At 38.3% G+C, this 20,451-nt stretch overlaps 1 protein-coding gene across 1 annotated transcript; it reads left to right on the plus strand.

Annotated features, from left to right (window-relative positions):
- The first annotated feature begins 3,406 nt into the window (after positions 1–3,406).
- On the plus strand, positions 3,407–5,758 carry LOC109217922 (L-type lectin-domain containing receptor kinase IX.1-like). Its single transcript, XM_019382219.1, has one exon. The coding sequence runs from the start codon at positions 3,602–3,604 to the stop codon at positions 5,567–5,569; it is 1,968 nt and encodes a 655-aa protein (XP_019237764.1). The 5' UTR covers positions 3,407–3,601; the 3' UTR covers positions 5,570–5,758.
- The last annotated feature ends 14,693 nt before the right edge of the window (positions 5,759–20,451 follow it).

Genomic DNA, 20,451 nt, shown 5'->3' on the forward strand with positions numbered 1-20,451 from the left:
ATACACTAGCTTACGTTTATTTAGCACGATTCACTTTAGATCACACCCAAGGCTTCGTTATCCCTAATCCCGCCTTTAAACCCGCAATTATAGATTCCTCTAATAATCTAGGAGTGGTGTTGTTCAACAATACCCTAAATATGCACTCTTTTCCAAGTTATGCACACTAAATAGGCACAGCTAATTGAGGATCCTGTCAATTAACTACAACAAACACGAAGTTGAACAAATAGAGATTAAACTAGCAATTTGTATTCACATAAACAAGAAGTTCATCACCCAATAGGTTCCATCAAAACCTTAGACAAGGAATTTAGCTACTCATGGCTATGGGAAAATAAACTAAGATTAAATTCATCATAAAAATCAAAAGAAAAGGAGAAAGATGGTTGGAGTATTCTCTCACAATGGTTTTCCTTGCTAAGAAACCTTAAAAATCAATACATGCCTCTCTTGGGCGAAGTCTAATGTTTTAAATAGGGTTTAGGTCTAAAATCCCGTATTTGACACTTTGACCCCTGAAGTTTTCGCGCCTGCCGCGGTTCTGCCGTGGTCGCGGTAGAACCGCGGCCAATCACCCTCGCGGAATCACTGAAGTTCTGCAGCTGCTTTCCACTGCGGTTCTGCCGCGGTCGCGGTAGAATCGCGGCCAAACCAGTTCTCTGAATTCTAAGGGCTGGCAGGGCATGGCTTCATTGGGAATTTACATATTTGGCCTCTTTTCTCCAATTTTTGACTCCAAAACTGCTCCTTAGCCTTCCTTGTACACATATCACCTGCAAATCATGAAAAGCACTAATAAGAGCATTTTGTTATCACTTTTAGCATTAAAACTACACAAGAAGGTGATTATTTACGGTGTGATTATAGTCAAATTCACCTATTATCAAATATCGGTGGCACTCTTTTGTCACACAGGACTCCAGATGCTAACCTCCATTTCATCCACCCCGCCCCTATATGGTATGTGTCATTCTCGTCGATCTCCCTATTCCCTTGGATAACCGACCCAAGGTACTTGAACTGATTCTCTTGAGGATGACTTGCAATTCAAGCCTCACATCCATGCCCACTTCCCTCGTCTACTTGCTGAACTTGCACCCCAGATATTCTGTCTTAGTCCCGCTCAACTTAAAACCCTTAGAATCAGGGGCCTACCTCCAGCCTCTCATTAATGCCACCTCGCATCTCATCAATCAGAACTATGTCATCAACGAATAACATATACCATGGTACCTCCCCTTGAATATGGTGTGTCAGTGCATCCATCACTAGGGTGAATAAGAACGGGTTGAACGCAGATCCTTAGTGTAACCCTATAACCACAGAAAAATGCTTCGAATCGCCTCCCACTGTCCTAACTTGAGTTTTGGCTCCATCGTACATGTCCTTCAAAAGTGATGCATCTAAAAGTTAAAAGTTATGAATTCTAAATTGAGAGAATGAGTTCTCAAATATATATCTAATTCCTTATTTGTTTTTCACACACATATATGTACTAACATACTACATGAGGGGTAGTAAGTTAGCAAGGTACCCATTTTGTGTTTGTCCAAATTTCCCTTAATAATACTTTCATAATGGGTTAAAGTGAGGGGTTGTTTTAGTCGAAAAGATATGTGACCATAACAAAGGGATTAAGTGGAACAGAGTTGACTGAGTAATAGAGTTGTGGAAATGCTATTTCTTTAAATTTTGGATCTTAGCTCTGTGGAAGAATATGTTACAGCTAAAACACGAAATAATTAAAATCTTAGATCAGAACAAAAATAAATGGAAGAAATGGGGTTAATATTGGTACAATCTGATATGTTATCAGAATGCAATCCTAATCCCGATAAAATTATTTTTTTTCCATATAGATTTCACCCGGTTAGATTCTTAGAAAATGTCAAATCCACAAAAGAAGTACATGCTTCTTTTGTTGATTTGAAGCCCGTACTTCTTGATTGCTTGATCCAAGATGTTGATTTGAAGCGAGTACTTAGAGGGTGTTTAGATTGGCTTACTTTAAGTGCTTATTGGCTTTTAAACAGTTTTTTTAGTTTGTATGGTGTTTGACAATGATAAAAAGTGTTTAAAAGCACTTACTTTTTGGCATAAAAAGTACAAAAATAAGCCAAAAGCCAAAAGTTGGGTATTACCAACTTATGACTTTTGGCTTTTAGCTTAGTTGTACTTTTTATAAGCCAATCCAAACACTCCTTAATTTGGTCCGCATCTGCCTCAAAACATCAAAGTTAATTCATTAACTGGTCATTCAAGTACTGAAAATATTATTATCCGCCTGTATTTGCTATTTCAGTTTTTGATAGGGATGGGATAGGCACTGCGTGGCCTAGACAAATCTCTTGTTGTAATGACTACTAAGTTTATGTTTTAAATAAATGTCTTTATTTACCAAAAAAAAAAGTACTGAAAATTACTCAACAAAGTTTTTATTTATTTTACGACAAGAAAATCATTGGACTATATTTTTATTACTAAGAAAATTAAAACACACCAGAAAGTCTGTTAATCTCACCAATATCTTAACTTAGTGTTAAGATCCATTTTTAATTGTATGACCCATTTAACTCAAAATACACTAGAGTTATAATTTGAAAAGGTCATTAAATAAACGGATTTAAAAATAAAATAAAAATAAAATAAAATAAAGCCAATGCATTACCATCAACATACGAGAAAACTTAATAAAGCCAATGCATTACCATCAACATACGAGAAAACTTTGGAGTAACTAATTCAACAACTTAAGGGATGAGCTGCAAATACTCACTATAGTAATCACAAGATCTTCAAATGCAAGTTTCTAATCCTTTTGGAAAATCAACTCTATATACTCTATACGTCTATATCCAATTCATGATCTCATTGACAAAAAAACGCGATAATGAACCGCGTTTTATATACTTGTCTTATCAGTTGCAATCTAAATCGCGGTCTGTTACAACGTTCTATATAAAACGCGGTATTAAACCGCTTTTTATATAGAAATGTAACTTTTTTTTTACACTTAAAAAATTGTTTTGAGTCCAAAAGAACCACGCATTTCGGTTCTGGACTCCCCCAACGACCCTTCAACTCTATATACTCTATACGTCTATATCCAATTCATGATCTCGTTGAGAAAAAAAAACGAAAACTCACAAAGGAATTGGCTCAAAACATCAAGGACAGTTGACTTTCAATAGCCAATAAGGCTACCTTTGTAGAATTTCAATGATTGTAGGGATACAGCCTGGAATTTAGGCGATTACAAACATAAAAATAATTTATGTCACAGTCTAACTAATTATATATTTGGTTAGTTGGAGCTTACATTGTTTAAGGTAGAAGAATATTGCCGTCTAAGTCGTTGCTTTATCTTCAATTCGTACATATAATAAAACTTCTTATGATTATAAATTCAAGCTAGTAGCTAAGCCTTATCATCAAGAACAAGACTAGTAGCATTTTTTATGCATACGCACGAAGACTTTCGTAAAGTTCGTGAAGTACATTTACCAACTCCTGTAGTTGCACCAATCCACTGAGCTTCAACCTTTTGTCAGTTCGATTCGTTCCTCCTCTCAAATCCATTCAATTCATCAAAACATTTATGTACAACTCTTTTTCCTTCAATCGACAAATGGTACAATTTATGTCTTCTAAAATGAACTCTATTTCCCTCTTTATCACCTTCTTTCTAATTCCGTTTGTAAATTCAGTCTACTTTAAAATACCATGTTTTGGTCCGGACGTGACTGATATACTCTGTGAAGGAGATGCAGTTGCTTCTATAGGAGAGATTGAGTTTAACAAAGTTACTTATCTTTGTCGCGCTGCACATGCTATATATAGAGAGAAAGTACCAATTTGGGATCCAGACTCTATTAAACTTGCTGATTTCTCGACACATTTTTTGTTCACTATCGATACCCTAAATCGTTCTTTGTATGGTCATGGCATTGCATTTTTCCTCGCTCCGGTTGGTTTTCAGATTCCACCTAACTCAGATGGTGGTTTTCTTGGACTGTTCAATACTACCACCAGTGATTCAGCTCAAAACCAAATTGTTGTTGTTGAGTTCGACTCGTTTTCCAACCCTGAATGGGATCCTCCATTCGAACATGTTGGTATAAACAAAGATTCTATTGCTTCATCTGTGACAGCTCCTTGGAATGTTAGTTTACATAGTGGAGATCCTATCGATGCATGGATTACTTACAATTCTACGACAAATAATCTAAGTGTCTTTTGGAACTATGGAAAAGGCTCCAATTCCAGCATATCTTATATAATAAACCTTAGAGAGGTTTTGCCTTCGTGGATAACGATAGGATTCTCTGCTGCAACAGGTACAAATGTTGAAAGACATACACTTGAATCGTGGGAGTTCAGCTCGAGTCTTGATATAACAGAGTTAGGGGGAAATGGTCGCAGAAAGATTGGATTGATTGCAGGGTTAACAGCATTAGGAGGAGTTTTGTTTGTGAGCGCGATTTTGGCTTTAGTAATATTGAGGAAATGGAGACGACAAAAGATGAAGAAAAATCCAGAGACTATAAGCTTAACATCTTTCAATGATGATCTTGAAAAGGGAGCAGGTCCGAAAAAGTTTTCTTACGAAGAGCTGGATACTTCAACGAATCACTTCTCAGAGGAAAGAAAGTTAGGCGAAGGAGGATTTGGAGAAGTATATAAAGGTTACCTCATAGATCTTGATATCGCGATTGCTGTGAAGAAGATCTCGAGAGGGTCTAAGCAGGGAAAGAAGGAATACATAACCGAGGTGAAGGTTATAAGTCGGTTAAGACACAGAAATCTTGTGCAGCTAATTGGTTGGTGTCATGACCAAGGTAAGTTCTTACTTGTCTACGAATTCATGCCAAATCGTAGCTTAGATTGTCACTTATTTGGTAAGAGCAATCCTCTTAGTTGGAGTACGAGGTATAAGATATCACTCGGATTAGCATCCGCCTTGCTCTATCTACACGAAGAATGGGAGCAGTGTGTGATCCACAGAGATATCAAATCGAGTAATGTAATGCTCGATTCAAGTTTTAATGTCAAGCTCGGTGATTTTGGTTTAGCTAGACTAATGGACCATGAATTAGGTCCTCAGACTACAGGACTGGCTGGAACTTTAGGTTATTTGGCTCCTGAATACATAAAAACAGGCCGAGCAAGTAAAGAGTCAGACGTATACAGCTTCGGAATAGTTGCACTAGAAATTGCAACTGGAAGAAAATCAGTTGATCCGGGGACGGGGAAATCTGATGCAGGGTTAGTGGAGTATGTTTGGGAGCTTTATGGTAAAGGACAACTTCTTTCTGCTGTTGATGAGAAATTAAACCTGGATTTTGACGCGAAACAAGTAATTACCGGGTTATGGTGTGCTCATCCGGAGAGCAATCTGAGGCCGTCTATAAGACAAGCAATTCATGTTCTGAATTTTGAGGCATCATTGCCTAATATACCAATAAAGATGCCAGTTCCTGTGTATTATTTACCTAGTTCTGGTGGACTAGGAGTTAGCTCAGGGGAGCATACAATGACTTACACGAGCATTGATGTGGGTCGTTAATTATTTGCAAATATTATGATATTGGTCCGAGATGAGCTTAATTTGCTTGACATTGTGGCATAGTATTAGTAGTAGTTTTTGTTGTTGTATTATCTTGTATAGTCCAGTGGCTTGTAAATCTTGTGAATGTACAAATAATAAAAGCTTTCATGTAACATTGGGTGTAAGATTGTGAAAGTTTTTTTTAAGTTGCGAATGAATATAAGGCAAATTCATTGAGAAATATAAGCTCTTGTTTGGCCATAGATTTTGGCTACTTTTTTTCCACAAACAAAATTGAAAATATTATTTGTTCATGGAATATGATCATTTTTTTGGAAAAAATTTGAAATCTTTTAAGTTCCCAAAATCTGGTTTAGTACAGTTTTTGGGTCAAAACTTCTCTTCCACTCACAAAACTAACTTTTTTTCAATTAAGAGATTTTTTCCTTCCTATACCATATATGAAACTTTATTACCAAATACCAAATATGTGCATAGTTTCTAATTTACCCGCTATGTTCACAGTTTTTCTACAATTATTATACCATTCATTAAATACTAATTATTAGTAGCTGAATCTTCCTAATTAGGCGCGCTACAAATCAGGAACAGAATATTCTAATTGATTTAGCGACCTTCAGATCAAATTTGAAACGCAAATCCTATATCTTCAATTTAAAATCAAATTACATAGACTCTTTTCTGCAAAAACTCTATTCTTCGATATTTTTCCTTAAGCCACAAATCAAAAAAGACAAAATCGTCAACAAATTCGAATCAAATTGTAGAAATTAGTTCTGCAAAAGCTCAGTTCGTCGACATTCTCTCTACATCTCTCTCTATTTCTCAATCTCAAATTTCAGTAATACAAAGCAAATGAAAAGAGAGCAGCAATTCCACCATTGACAGCCATTAAAAAGCTTGAAAGCTTTGAATTCAAATTTGAGTTTTCAAAAATCATTATTTGTTTGGATTGGGTGTTGTTGAAAATAATCGGGAATATGGTTTGGAGTTTATATCTCAATTTTGAGGGGTTTGGGTGAAGATTAGACTTGGTTTTGACTGAATTTCAGATTGAAACTCGAAGAAGAAGAAGAAGAAGAAGCAGAAAATAAAGAAATTGTAGATAAATTGTAGATTATTTGTATTCTGATTGTAGATGCTTTATTTTCTGTTTTCACAAATAAAAAACGTCTAAAACTTCTACAAATCTTCTGAAAAAATGCAATTATGTCAAAAATCCCAATTATGCTACAATTGAATGGGAATTGGGATATAAAAATTCAACGTACCCAGTTTGTAGATATTTTGTAGATAAATTATAGATTATTTGTATTCTAATTGTAGATGCTTTGTTTTATGTTTTCACAAATCAAAAACGACTAAAACTTCTACAAATCTTCTGCAAAAAACGCAATTATGTCGAAAATCCCAATTAAACTACAATCGAATGGGAATTGGGATATTAAAATTCAATATACCCAGTTTGTAGATATTTTGTAGATGAATTGTAGAATATTTGTATTCTGATTGTAGATGCAATATTTTCTGTTTCACAAATCCAAAACGACTAAAACTTCTATAAAATCTTCTGCAAAAACGCAATTATGTCAAAAATACCAATTAAGCTACAATTGAATGGGATTGTTGGCTGTTGAGGAGTAGTCAAACTTGGAAGACTTCATTTGATTGAATCTTTTCCTATGTGATCTCATACTTTAATATCATGATATATATCAAGTATAATCCTAATTCGTAAATGGTTCTTTGAGGTTTTTTAGACAGTCCCTACTATTTACCATTATTCCGTAAATGCATTTTCTTTCCCTCTTTCCCACTTATACATGTAGAATCTATTGTCTAATGGAGATTATTTTGTTACTTCTAGATTTTTATGTTTTTGATAGTATTAGACTATTAGATCTAAAGATTTCTAGTCCAGGATGGTAACCACACTGGTGTTTGCGAAGATGACTTTAACGACCTGGGAAAAACGAAGTGTTGGACTTGGAGCTGAACTGATGACTACATAAACCTAATGCTGCAAATCTATGTTTCCATAATCATAGGTTTTTATGTTTAATAACAGTACATAAACGTGGGTGAGGGTGAGGGTGAGGGTTTGGGAGAGAGAAACGTGGGAGGGGTGGGATATACTGCACCTTGAATTAAGGAGGGATATACGCTGCATTAATTGTACCCTTAAAATACACTATGGTACAGAATTGGTAATTTGGTATACTAAATGTAGTTATATTAAACATTAAACATTGAGGGTAATAAGGTTTCCTATATGATATAGGAATGTAAAAATTCCTTAAGTAAAATACATGTCCAAACACAACTTCAACTTTCAAAAATTATTTTTCAACACAACTTCAAAACTCTTTTTTCAAATTTCAACCAAATTTATATCCAAACGCTAGCTAAACATTTCCTACGATGGAGACTACTTTTTCTTTTATTCTTTCCAAGGGAAAGATGCAATATATTAGACCATAATACTAAAGATATTAAGCTCTCTTTCTCACGAGTTGAGAGTTGGCATTGATGTAACCTAATAGAAAAAGAAAATTAGGAAGGACAGATAATGAAAGGATATTCCTAGTACTCACAGTATTAAATTTGTAGATTAGATGATTCACCTCCTAGCTCGGCTTTGGATTAATAATCACATGATCCCCTGTACGAAGGCGGAGCCACGATTTGAAATTTATGGGTTCAATATTCTAATTCTTTTAAGTCACTGGGTTCTAAATCAATAATTTGTGCATAATTCAATAATTTTTTAAATTAAATATATGATTTGGACAAAAGTTATTGGGTTCAGCTGACCCGCAGGGCTAGCTCCGCCCCTGCCCCTGTATTCTATGCCCCGAAATCATTCCCGGTAGCCACTACATAGTTTCCACATGATCCCCTGTGTTAAAAATTCGTTGATATTATAATATACTAATATTAGGGTTCGCGCTTTGCGCGTGTACCTATATTAATGAATACACAAATTTTAAAAATTACATACATGTTATTAGATAAATTTGTTTGAGTTATGAAATATAATTTAAGATTTTTTAAAAATAATAAATATTATTCCCATTTAATTAGCTTAACAAATGAAGGAATTTTATTTAGATGCCTTCTTGTTATTTTGTCCGGACTTATGTCGAAACTAATGAAAATTGTTAATATTTACAATTTTTTAAAGATTTGTCAAATAACACAAATTAAAAATTAAATTTCTTGGTCTCTTAAAACTTTTGCGTACGAACAAAGTTGGCATTATACCTTCTAAGAATTTGATAATGACAATGTAAAGTTTAAAGAATGAGTAATATTGAACTAATATTTTACAAGAAAAAACTTAGTATAAAATTGTAGCGAGATGTTTTCCTTTGTTAGACTGAATGCAAAAAAGAAACAAATGACAACTCATTTATAATCTGGTTTCCTTCTACAATTTTACCTTATTGCTTAAAATTTGTTTTTCACCGATTTAAATATTTATTATTAACTATAATTAATTTTGCTATATTTTATGATTTCTTTTACTGTCGATATTCTTCTTACAAAAATAAAATTTATGTACTTTACGTGTTTTGTCAATTTAACGAAAAAAAAAATCTTATATGATAAATTGTATGAATTGGATGCATTTACTAATTAATTAATTCAACGACTTAATTATTTGTTCTTAACATTAAAATAAATAATTTAATTTTTATTAATTCAAATTTTGAATATTTGCTCTGTCACGACCCGGATTTCCCACCCTCGGGAGTCGTGATGGCGCCTACTCGTGAAAGCTAGGCAAGCCAACTATTAAGGTTTTAACCCATTAGCAAACAACCCAAACAAATATAAACAATAACTAAAGCTAAACAGATGAAAAGAGCGGAAGAGTTATAACAAATTCAAATTATCCAATACATGTCTACCCACGAATCTGGTGCCACAAATTCACGAACATCTATGAATTTCTACAAATACTGGTCTAGAAAGAAATGTACAACTGTTCTCGGAATGAAAGGAGACAGCAGAAAGCTAAAACAGGGAAGGGAGACTTTAGGCTCTGCGGACGCCAGCAGATCTACCTTGGTCTCCTTGGACTGAAGGCAGCTACCTCAGCTACTCACCGATTCCGGTGCGAAATCTGCACAAAAGAGTGCAGAGTGTAGCATCAATACAACCGACCCCATGTACTGAGTAAGTGTCGAGCCTAATCTCGGCGAAGTAGTGACGAGGCTAGGACACGACAACCATATAAACCTGTGCAGTTAAATCATATACAGCGGATAATAAAAACAGGAAATAACAGGTAAAGAGGGAAGGGAAGCATGCTGCGGGGAATACCAAATACTTAACAGAAAATTCAGTAGAGAAGCATAAAGAACACCATAATGATATCAATAGGAATAAGGAAAACAGTAACACGTGCACGGCATCCCCCTTCGTGCTTTTACTCTCGTCCTCACCATAAGAAGCAACAGAATCGGCACGACATCACCCTTCGTGCATTAACTCTCATAATCATGGCACGGCATCACACTTCATGCATTAACTCTCACAATATCGGCACGGCATCACCCTTCGTGCTTTTACTCTCATAATCATGGCACGATATCACCCTTCGTGCATTAACACTCACAATATTGGCACGGCATCACCTTTCGTGCTTTAACACTCACTCACAATATCATGCACGTCATCACCCTTCGTCCTTTATACTCTTCCTCACTCAAACAATAGAAACAATACATCCCGGCAAGGGAGTCAACAATATAAACAATAACCTCCCGGCAAGAGATTCAACAATATGAACAATAACATCCCGGCAAGGGAATCAGCTATAACCAATTTCGTTCTAACAGTTACTTCACAAAACAAATCCCAACTTGAGTCAATACTCAACAATGGTCAATTACCAAGGATTTAACATGAATTATGTTCAGCATTTATAATCATCAACCTATGCATGGACAATACACAATAGAGTCACAACAATCATGGTATAAGACTCACGGACATGCTTGACACCAACGTATAGATACTCGTCACCACACCTATACGTCGTACTCATGCTAACACATAGCAATTAAGACCACAACTCCTATTCCCTCAAGCTAAGGTTAGGCCAAACACTTACGTCGATTCCACGGACAAGATTAAGCCTCAACTACCGCTTTACCTCTCGGTTCCACTTCCAATCTGCGTGTATCTAGTCATAATTTACTTAATAACATCAATAAATGCTAAATAAACCAATTCTAATGCATGAAAATAGATTTTTCAATGATTTTCCCAAAAAGTCGAAAATCAGCCCCGGGCCCGCTTGGTCAAAATTCGAAGTTCGAACCAAGACCCGATCACCCATTCACCCACGAACTCAAATATGCAATTAGTTTTGAAATCGGACCTCAAATTGAGGTCCAAATCTCCAAAATTTGAAAATCCTAACTTCTACCCAAAAGCACCCAATTTCCCATGAAAAACCCTAGATTTTGAAGTGAAATCATGTAAAAAGATGAAATAGATTGAAGAAAATGAGTTAGAAATCGCTTACTTATGATTTAGGGAAGAACTTGCTCTTGAAAAATCGCCCTTAGGAGTTTAGGTTTTAAAATTTTGAAGAATGATATGAAAATTCCGTCTGAAATCCCACTTAACAGGTGCAGTTATCGCAATTGCGAACCCTTTGAAGTCCTGCTATCTTCGCATTTGTGAAGGAAATGTCGCAATTGCGATGTAAGGGCCTTCGCATTTTCCAGCCCTGAGGTCGCATTTGCGATGAGGGCCTGCCCAGGCTTGGTTCGCAATTGCGACATGATAATAGGTGAATTTGACTATAATCACTCCTTAAATAATCACCTTCTTGTGTAGTTTTAATGCTAAAAGTGATAACAAAATGCTCTTATTAGTGCTTTTCATGATTTGCAGGTGATATATGTATAAGGAAGGCTAAGGAGCAGTTTTGGAGTCAAAATTGGAGAAAAGAGGCCAAATGTGTAAATTCCCAATGAAGCTACGCCCTGCCAACCCTTAGGATTCAGAAAAATGGTTTGGCCGCGGTTCTACCGCGACCGCGGCAGAACCGCGGTGGAAGGCAGCTTCAGAACTTTAGAGATTCAGAGAGGGTGATTGGCAGCGGTTCTACCGCGACCGCGGCAGAACCGCGGCAGGCGCAGAAAAGTTCAGGGGTCAAAGTATCAAATACGGGATTTTTAGACCTAAACCCTATTTAAAACATTAGACTTCGCCCAAGAGAGGAGGTATTGATTTTTAGGGTTTCTTAGCAAGGAAAACCATTGTGAGAGAATACTCCAAATATCTTTCTTCTTTACTTTTGATTTTTATGATGAATTCTATCTTAGTTTATTTTCCCATAGCCATGAGTAGCTAAATTCCTTGTCTAAGGTTTTGATGGAACCTATTGGGTGATGAACTTCTTGTTTATGTGAATACAAATTGCTAGTTTAATCTCTATTTGTTCAACTTCGTGTTTGTTGTAGTTAATTGACAGGATCCTCAATTAGCTGTGCCTATTTAGTGTGCATAACTTGGAAAAGGGTGCATATTTAGGGTATTATTGAACAACACCACTCCTAGATTATTAGAGGAATCTATAATTGCGGGTTTAAAGGCGGGATTAGGGATAACGAAGCCTTGGGTGTAATCTAAAGTGAATCGTGCTAAATAAAGTAAGCTAGTGTATCTCGGGAGAGTGCAATAGTAAATTACTGTGATTACTCGGGAGAGATTTACGGTAAGATTAGCGTTCATGATTGATAGAGATGTGTTGGTAAATTTGTATGAGCATAAACAGAAGTGATTCCATCAATAGGGGAAATCATTGCCTTAGCTTTTTATCATAATTGTTTACAACCTTATTAGTTTAGTTTACAGCTATTTAGTTACTTGCAAGCGTAGTTGTTAAAGAACATTCAACTGAGATTTGAATATTTGGGAAGCTGGTTCTGAAGAATTAGTGGGTCTGAAGATAGTGGTTGATAGGTTAACTCTCTGTGGATTCGACCCTGGGCGTAATACTCGGGTTATATTTGCAACGTTCGCAAAGTCCTTTTTATAAGGCATAGTTGGGCGTGATCAAATTTTGGCGCCGTTGCCGGGGAGTTAACAGAATTATCAATTACCAGTGATAGAAATACAAAAATTCTTAGTGTGGTCAGTTTTCTCTATACCCAACTTGTGAATATTTGTGTAATTAATTTTTCTTACCTTGGTCTATTTTTATTGTTATTCGTGTTTATTTTCTTAGTTTTGAAAAATGGCATCATATAATGAAAATTGGTCGGATGGTAGTTGTTCATACTTTGATGACCCTTGTCCTTATTGTGGAGGACCACACTCGTGGCAAAATTGTTTAAATTTTCCCAGGGGTGGATTGTGCGCGTGCGCACAATCTCAAACCCATGAGTGGAGTATTTGTGATAAGTGTGGTTTTCAAAAGGGTCATTGGGATGTTTGTGCTTATTTGTCCTTCCCTTCCCCAAGCCCCCACTTTGATGATTCTACTTTTTGTGATGAAAATTATAGGGCCATGGGAGTTGAAGAAGTTGAGCATGGCCGAAATGGAGAGTTCAAGCTCATGTTGGAATGTTTACTTGAAGGAGAAAACAAAGAACAAAGTGCCTTGGAGGAGCTTTTGGAAAATAGTCTCCGAAATGACTTGGCACTTGAAAGGTGTCACTCACAAATGGGAGAAATGCTTGAAGCTTTAGAGGTCCAAAAAGCCTCGAAAGTTAATGAGAGCCAAGAACTTTCCTTAGATGTGAAGCCGAAAATCTTTCCTTGGCACTTGATCAAAACCAAGAAGAATCCAATTTCGAGGAAGAAAGTGAGCGTTACTTTGAGGATTCAAGAATTGAACATCCGCCAACCGACTCCATGAGTGTTAATGGTGCCGAGAAAAAAATAGGATTAGAGTCAACCGGTGTAAATAAAAATTTGGTTGAGATTGACTCTAACCCGAGGGAAAAAGAGGATGTCAAAATCCGAGAAAAATTGCAAAATGAAGGTTTGAAGTCGCATTTCAAGCATTTTTCAACATTGGACTTGTGTGGTGATATGGGAATTGATCTACACGACTCAATGAGGGATTACAAGGAGGAAAGGCAACAACCATTCATCTTACAATTTGAGGGAACAAGGAGACAAAATGACATTCCTCACATGAAAGCCAAGAAGTGCAAAATGAAGTATTTAAAGCTTGGCTCGATCATCAACGTACCACCCCCGATCGCTCGAGGTCACAAGCTTGATTCCAAGCTAGGTGCCCAGTTCATATCATCCAAGTGGCGAGAAAAGTGTGTCAATTTTTTTTTTCTTCTAGGAGCATGGAAAGCAAAGGTAGTGGAAGGATGCAACAGCAAACCAAATGGTTGGAAATAAGTGTGAGGTACCCGCACGAAGGACCAAGCTTGGGAAAAGCCTGAGTACCCCATGAGCTGCTAGTGCTTCGGCCTTTGGCCTACCAGGGAGTTTCGTTTACCCTCTTATTTTTGATATGACATGGGGACATGCCATAATTTTAAGTGTGGGGTGGGAGACTTGCTCTGGTAGTGTATTGTAGTATATATAGACATTGAGTATGTTGTAATATTAGATTGATGTTATTGTGTATAATTGACTGTACTCACATTAGAAGTAACTGACTTGGCCCAAAGACGGACACTTGTCGACAGGTCTCTTGAGGGTCATAGTCGAATCTAATAAAAAATAAAAAGAAATGTAGAGGACTCTTCTTGAGGACGGACCACTTGGACAGTACTCTTGAGGGAAGTAATCCATGTAGTTTCTTTATTTTTATTTTTTTAGGTAGTGTAGTAATTCTCCCTTGGTTTTTCTTTTGACCACGGTTCTTTTCCAAGGTTTTTTTTCTTGAACCGGGTTAGGTAGATTTTTCTTTTTGTAGTTTTAGGATTAGATGGGTGAAGGTCAGAATGTAACCCCAAATGTGCACACTTGCAAAATAAAAAAAAAACAAAAAAAAACTAAAAAGAACTTGAGAGTGTGACGTCTAAGCTTGTTTGTGGACTCATAATATATGCCTTAATTTTGCACATCTTGTCTTGCTTGAACACTCGTATGATTGTGTTGATGAACTAATTCGGAATGAGTTACATGCTAAGTGTGTGTGAGTTGTTACTTGCATCCTATGCTTGCATATGATACCTAGAACTTGCCCTGTGTGTTTGCAAAGCGAAATAGAAGTCGTTTGGTTTTAGAGATGATTGAGGCATTTCTTTGTGCAACTCTTTATACTTGAGAATCCACCCGTGCATATTACCATAGTTAACCCCTTTGAGCTTGAAGCCTGTTCTTTGATAACCCTATAATGATCTAAATCGCTGTGTTTGAACCTTTACCTCCTAGAAGCACTTGAATCACTAAAGAATATACAAAAGTCAAAGTGTGGGGTGGGAGAGAGTTAGTGAAAAAAGGGAATCAAGAATGAAGGTTTTGATTGGTGAACTGGCATAATCTCTGGAAAAAAAAGAAGAAGCCAGTTGTACCTAAAGAAAAGTGGCGGTCACAAGTGAAACAAAATGTGGAATAATGATTGGGTTGAACATAAAGGTGAAATAAAAGGAAGTGTGTATTAAAAGTGCTTAGGGAGGTTAGTCACTATATCCAAATATATCCTACACGTCCCTTAGCCTACATTACAACCTATAAAGACCTCTTGATCTTTGACTGAATGGCTCGATTAGTAGAGTATTACACTAGGGGCAAGCTTATGGTGTGTCTGTGTGGCATGTGAATGCTCTTTGCTGAGAGTGAGTGAATTCTTTCTATATATGGTTCCTTGTTGTTGAATTTTATGTGTGTGGAACTTCTCTTAGATTTTGTTTATGTGAGGGCATGTGACTCAGGAAGAAAAAGTGAGTCTTCACTTCTGTTAGAGTAATTAGAGTGAGCACAAGTGTGTCTTGGCATGAGAGTCTGCATTTGAGATATGATTGTGCACTGCTTAGGTCGATCATTGATAATAGCAGGTGTGACATAAATTGGGGCAATGCACTGAACAGTTAGGCCTAGAAGTGTGGTTTAGTTTGCTCGAGGAAGAGCAAAGGTTTAAGTGTGGGGTGTTGATAATAGGTGAATTTAACTATAATCACACCTTAAATAATCACCTTCTTGTGTAGTTTTAATGCTAAAAGTGATAACAAAATGCTCTTATTAGTGCTTTTCATGATTTGCAGGTGATATATGTATAAGGAAGGCTAAGGAGCAGTTTTGGAGTCAAAATTGGAGAAAAGAGGCCAAATGTGTAAATTCCCAATGAAGCTACGCCCTGCCAGCCCTTAGGATTCAGAAAAATGGTTTGGCCGCGGTTCTACCGCGACCGAGGCAGAACCGCGGTGGAAGGAAGCTTCAGAACTTTAGAGATTCATAGAGGGTGATTGGCCGCGGTTCTACCGCGGTCGCGGCAGAACCGCGGCAGGCGCAGAAAAGTTCAGGGGTCAAAGTGTCAAATACGGGACTTTTAGACCTAAACCCTATTTAAAACATTAGACTTCGCCCAAGAGAGGAGGTATTGGTTTTTAGGGTTTCTTAGCAAGGAAAACCATTGTGAGAGAATACTCCAAACATCTTTCTTCTTTACTTTTGATTTTTATGATGAATTCTATCTTAGTTTATTTTCCCATAGCCATGAGTAGCTAAATTCCTTGTCTAAGGTTTTGATGGAACCTATTGGGTGATGAACTTCTTGTTTATGTGAATACAAATTGCTAGTTTAATCTCTATTTGTTCAACTTCGTGTTTGTTGTAGTTAATTGACAGGATCCTCAATTAGCTGTGCCTATTTAGTGTGCATAACTTGGAAAAGAGTGCATATTTAGGGTATTGTTGAACAACACCACTCCTAGATTATTAGAGGAATCTATAATTGCGGGTTTAAAGGCGGGATTAGGGATAACGAAGCCTTGGGTGTAATCTAAAGTGAATCGTACTAAATAAAGTAAGCTAGTGTATCTCGGGAGAGTGCAATAGTAAATTACTGTGATTACTCGGGAGAGATTTACGGTAAGATTAGCGTTCATGATTGATAGAGATGTGTTGGTAAATTTGTATGAGCATAAACAGAAGGGATTCCATCAATAGGGGAAATCATTGCCTTAGCTTTTTATCATAATTGTTTACAACCTTATTAGTTTAGTTTACAGCTATTTAGTTACTTGCAAGCGTAGTTGTTAAAGAACATTCAACTGAGATTTGAATATTTGGGAAGCTGGTTCTGAAGAATTAGCGGGTCTGAAGATAGTGGTTGATAGGTTAACTCTCTGTGGATTCAACCCTGGGCGTAATACTCGGGGTTATATTTGCAACGTCCGCAGAGTCCTTTTTATAAGGCATAGTTGGGCGTGATCACGACACTTTGGTCGCATTTCCCAAGCCTGACCACTTCGCAATTGCGAAGCCTGATCTCGCAATTGCGAGAACAGAGGCCTGTGCAAAATACCAAATGCACAGCTGCATTTTCCTAAGTCCAAATCACCCCGTGGCCTATCCAAAACTCACCCGAACCCTCGAGGCTCAAAACCAAACATGCACGCAAGTCTAAAAACATCATGCGGACTTGCTCGTGCGATCAAATCATCAAAATAACATCAACAACTACGAATTTAGCCCCAGATTCATGAAATTCTTTAAGAACATTTAAATTTCCATTTTCTCAACTAAAGGTCCGATTTATACCAAACAACTCCGATTCTTACCAAATTTCACAGGTTCGACTTTAATATTATTTTAAACCTGTTTCGGGCTTCGGAACCAAAATACGGGCCCGATACCATCAAGAACACGCATCATTTCATTTCAAAGAGTCTTTATATTTTCCAGCAAATAATTTTCTTTAAAAATTCTTTTCTCGGGCTAGGGACCTCGGAATTCGATTTCGGGCATACGACCGAGTCCCATATTTTACTACGGACCCTATGGGACCGTCGGAACACGGGTCCAAGTCCGTTTACCTAAAATGTTGACCGAAGTCAACTTAATTCCATTTTTAAAAAAAATAAAGGCAGAACTTAGCATTTTTCTCAAATTTTCACATAAGGGCTTTCTAGATATACGTCCGGACTGCGCACGCAAATTGAGGTGAAACAAAAGGAGGTTTTTAAGGCCTAGGAACACGGATTTGACTTCTAAAACACGAGATGACCTTTTGGGTCATCACATTCTCCACCTTTAAAACAACCGTTCGTCCTCGAACGGACATAGAAAAGTACTTGAGTCGGGGAAAAGATGGGGATATCGGCTCCGCATATCGGACTTGGACTCCCAGGTCGCTGCCTCAATAGGCTGACCTCCCCACTGCACATGAACTGAAGGGAAATTCTTCGATCTCAACTGACGAACTTGCCGGTCTAGAATTGCTACCGACTCCTCCTCGTAGGTCAAGTCCTTATCCAACTGGACAGTGCTGAAGTCTAACACGTGGGATGGATCGCCGTGATACTTCCGAAGCATGGACACGTGAAACACTAAAGGCACAGCTGATAAACTTGGTGGCAGCGCATGTCTGTATGCCATCTCTCCCACTCGATCAAGAATCTCAAAAGGACCGATGAATCTAGGGCTTAGCTTGCCCTTCTTTCCAAATCTCATCACGCCCTTCATGGACGACACCCGAAGCAATACTCGCTCTCCGACCATGAATGCCACATCACGAACCTTACGATCGGCATAACTCTTTTGCCTGGACTGAGCTGTATGAAGCCTATCCTGAATGATCTTAACCTTGTCTAAGGCATCCTGTACCAAATCCGTACCCAACAACCGAGCCTCTCTCAGCTCAAACCACCCAACTAGCGATCGACACCGTCTACCATATAATGCCTCATAGGGAGCCATTTGGATGCTCGACTGATAGCTGTTGTTGTAGGCAAACTCCGCTAATGGCAAGAACTGATCCGACGAACCTCCAAAGTCAATAACACATGCGTGGAGCATATCCTCCAAAATCTGAATAGTACGCTCGGACTGTCCGTCCGTCTGAGGATGAAATGTTGTGCTCAACTCGACCCGAGTACCCAAATCACGCTAAACTGCCCTCCAAAAATGCGAGGTAAACTGCGTACCTCCGTCAGAAATAATAGACACGGGCACACCATGAAGATGAACAATCTCCCGGATATGGATCTCAGTTAACCGCTCTGAAGAATAGGAGACTGCCACAAAGATGAAATGCGCTGACTTGGTCAGCCTATCAACAATAACCCATATTCGCGTCGAACTTCCTCTAAGTCCATGGGAGTCCAATAATAAAGTCCATAGAGCTCCTACTTCCACTCGGGAATCTCAATCTTCTGGAACAAACCACCGGGTCTCCGATGCTCGTACTTTACCTGCTGACAATTCAAACACCGAGCAACATACGCAACAATATCATTCTTCATCCTCCTCCACCAATAATGCTGCTACAAGTCCTGATACATCTTAGCGGCGCCCGGATGAATAGAATACCGGGAACTATGGGCCTCCTCTAGAATCAACTCACAAAGTCCATCCACATTAGGCATACAAATACGACCCTGCATCCCCAAAACTCCATCATCTCCAACTGTAACCTGCTTGGCACCCCCGTGCCACATCGTGTCCCTAAGGACAAGCAAATGAGGATCATCATACTGCCGATCTCGGATACGCTCAAATAATGAAGAACGAGCAACTGTGCAAGCTAGCACATGACTGGGCTCAGAAACATCCAACCTCACGAACTTATTGGCTAAATCCTGAACATCCAAAGCAAGCGGTCTCTCACCGACCGGAATATACACAAGACTGCCCATACTGGCTGACTTCCAACTCAAAGCATCGGCCACCATATTGGCCTTCCCCGGATGATACAAAATGGTGATGTCATAGTCTTTCAATAGCTCCAACCACCTTCTCTGCCTCAAATTTAGCTCCTTCTGCTTGAACCAATACTGTAGACTCTTGTGATCTGCGAACACCTCACATGACACGCCATATAAATAATGCCTCTAAATCTTCAGCGCGTGAACAATGGCTGCTAGCTCCAAATCATGAACTGGATAATTATTCTCGTGAATCTTCAAATGCCGCGAAGCATATGCAATAACCTTGCCATTTTGCATCAACATCGCACCAAGTCTAACACGAGATGCGTTACAATACACTGTATATGGCCCTGAACCCGTAGGCAATACCAACACCGGCGCCGTAGTAAAAGCTATCTTGAGCTTCTGGAAGCTCGCCTCACACTCGTCCGACCACCTGAACCGGGCACCCTTCTGGGTCAACCTGGTCATCGGGGCTGCTATAGATGAGAACCCCTCCACAAACCGACGGTAATAACCCGCCAAACCCAAGAAACTCCGGATCTTTGTAGCTGATGTGGGTCGAGGCCAGTTCTTGACTGCCTCTATCTTCTTCGGATCCACCTGAATACCCTCTGCTGATACGACATGGCCCAAGAATGCAATTGAACTCAACCAGAACTCGCACTTTGAAAACTTAGCATACAACTGACTGTCTCTCACAGTCTGAAGAACGACTCAAAGATGTTGCTCATGCTCCTCTCGGATGCGGGAGTAGATCAAAATATCATCAATGAAGACAATCACGAAGGAATCCAGATCCGGCCTGAATACTCGGTTCATCAAATCCATGAATGCTGCTGGGGCATTTGTCAACCCAAATGACATCACTAAAAACTCGTAATGTCCGTACCGAGTGCGGAAAGCTGTCTTAGGAACATCGGATGCCCTAATCCTCAACTGATGGTAGCCAGATCTCAAATCAATCTTTGAAAACACTTTGTCACCCTGAAGCTGGTAAAACAAATCATCAATCCTCGGCAATAGATACTTGTTCTTGATGGTGACCTTGTTCAACTGCCGATAATCAATACA

The sequence above is a fragment of the Nicotiana attenuata genome, unplaced genomic scaffold, assembly GCF_001879085.1.
Source record: "Nicotiana attenuata strain UT unplaced genomic scaffold, NIATTr2, whole genome shotgun sequence".
Classification (NCBI taxonomy): domain Eukaryota; kingdom Viridiplantae; phylum Streptophyta; class Magnoliopsida; order Solanales; family Solanaceae; genus Nicotiana; species Nicotiana attenuata.

Coding starts and splice junctions, on each gene's coding strand:
- LOC109217922 (XM_019382219.1), top strand. CDS start 3,602: ATGTACAACTCTTTTTCCTTCAATCGACAAATGGTACAATTTATGTCT.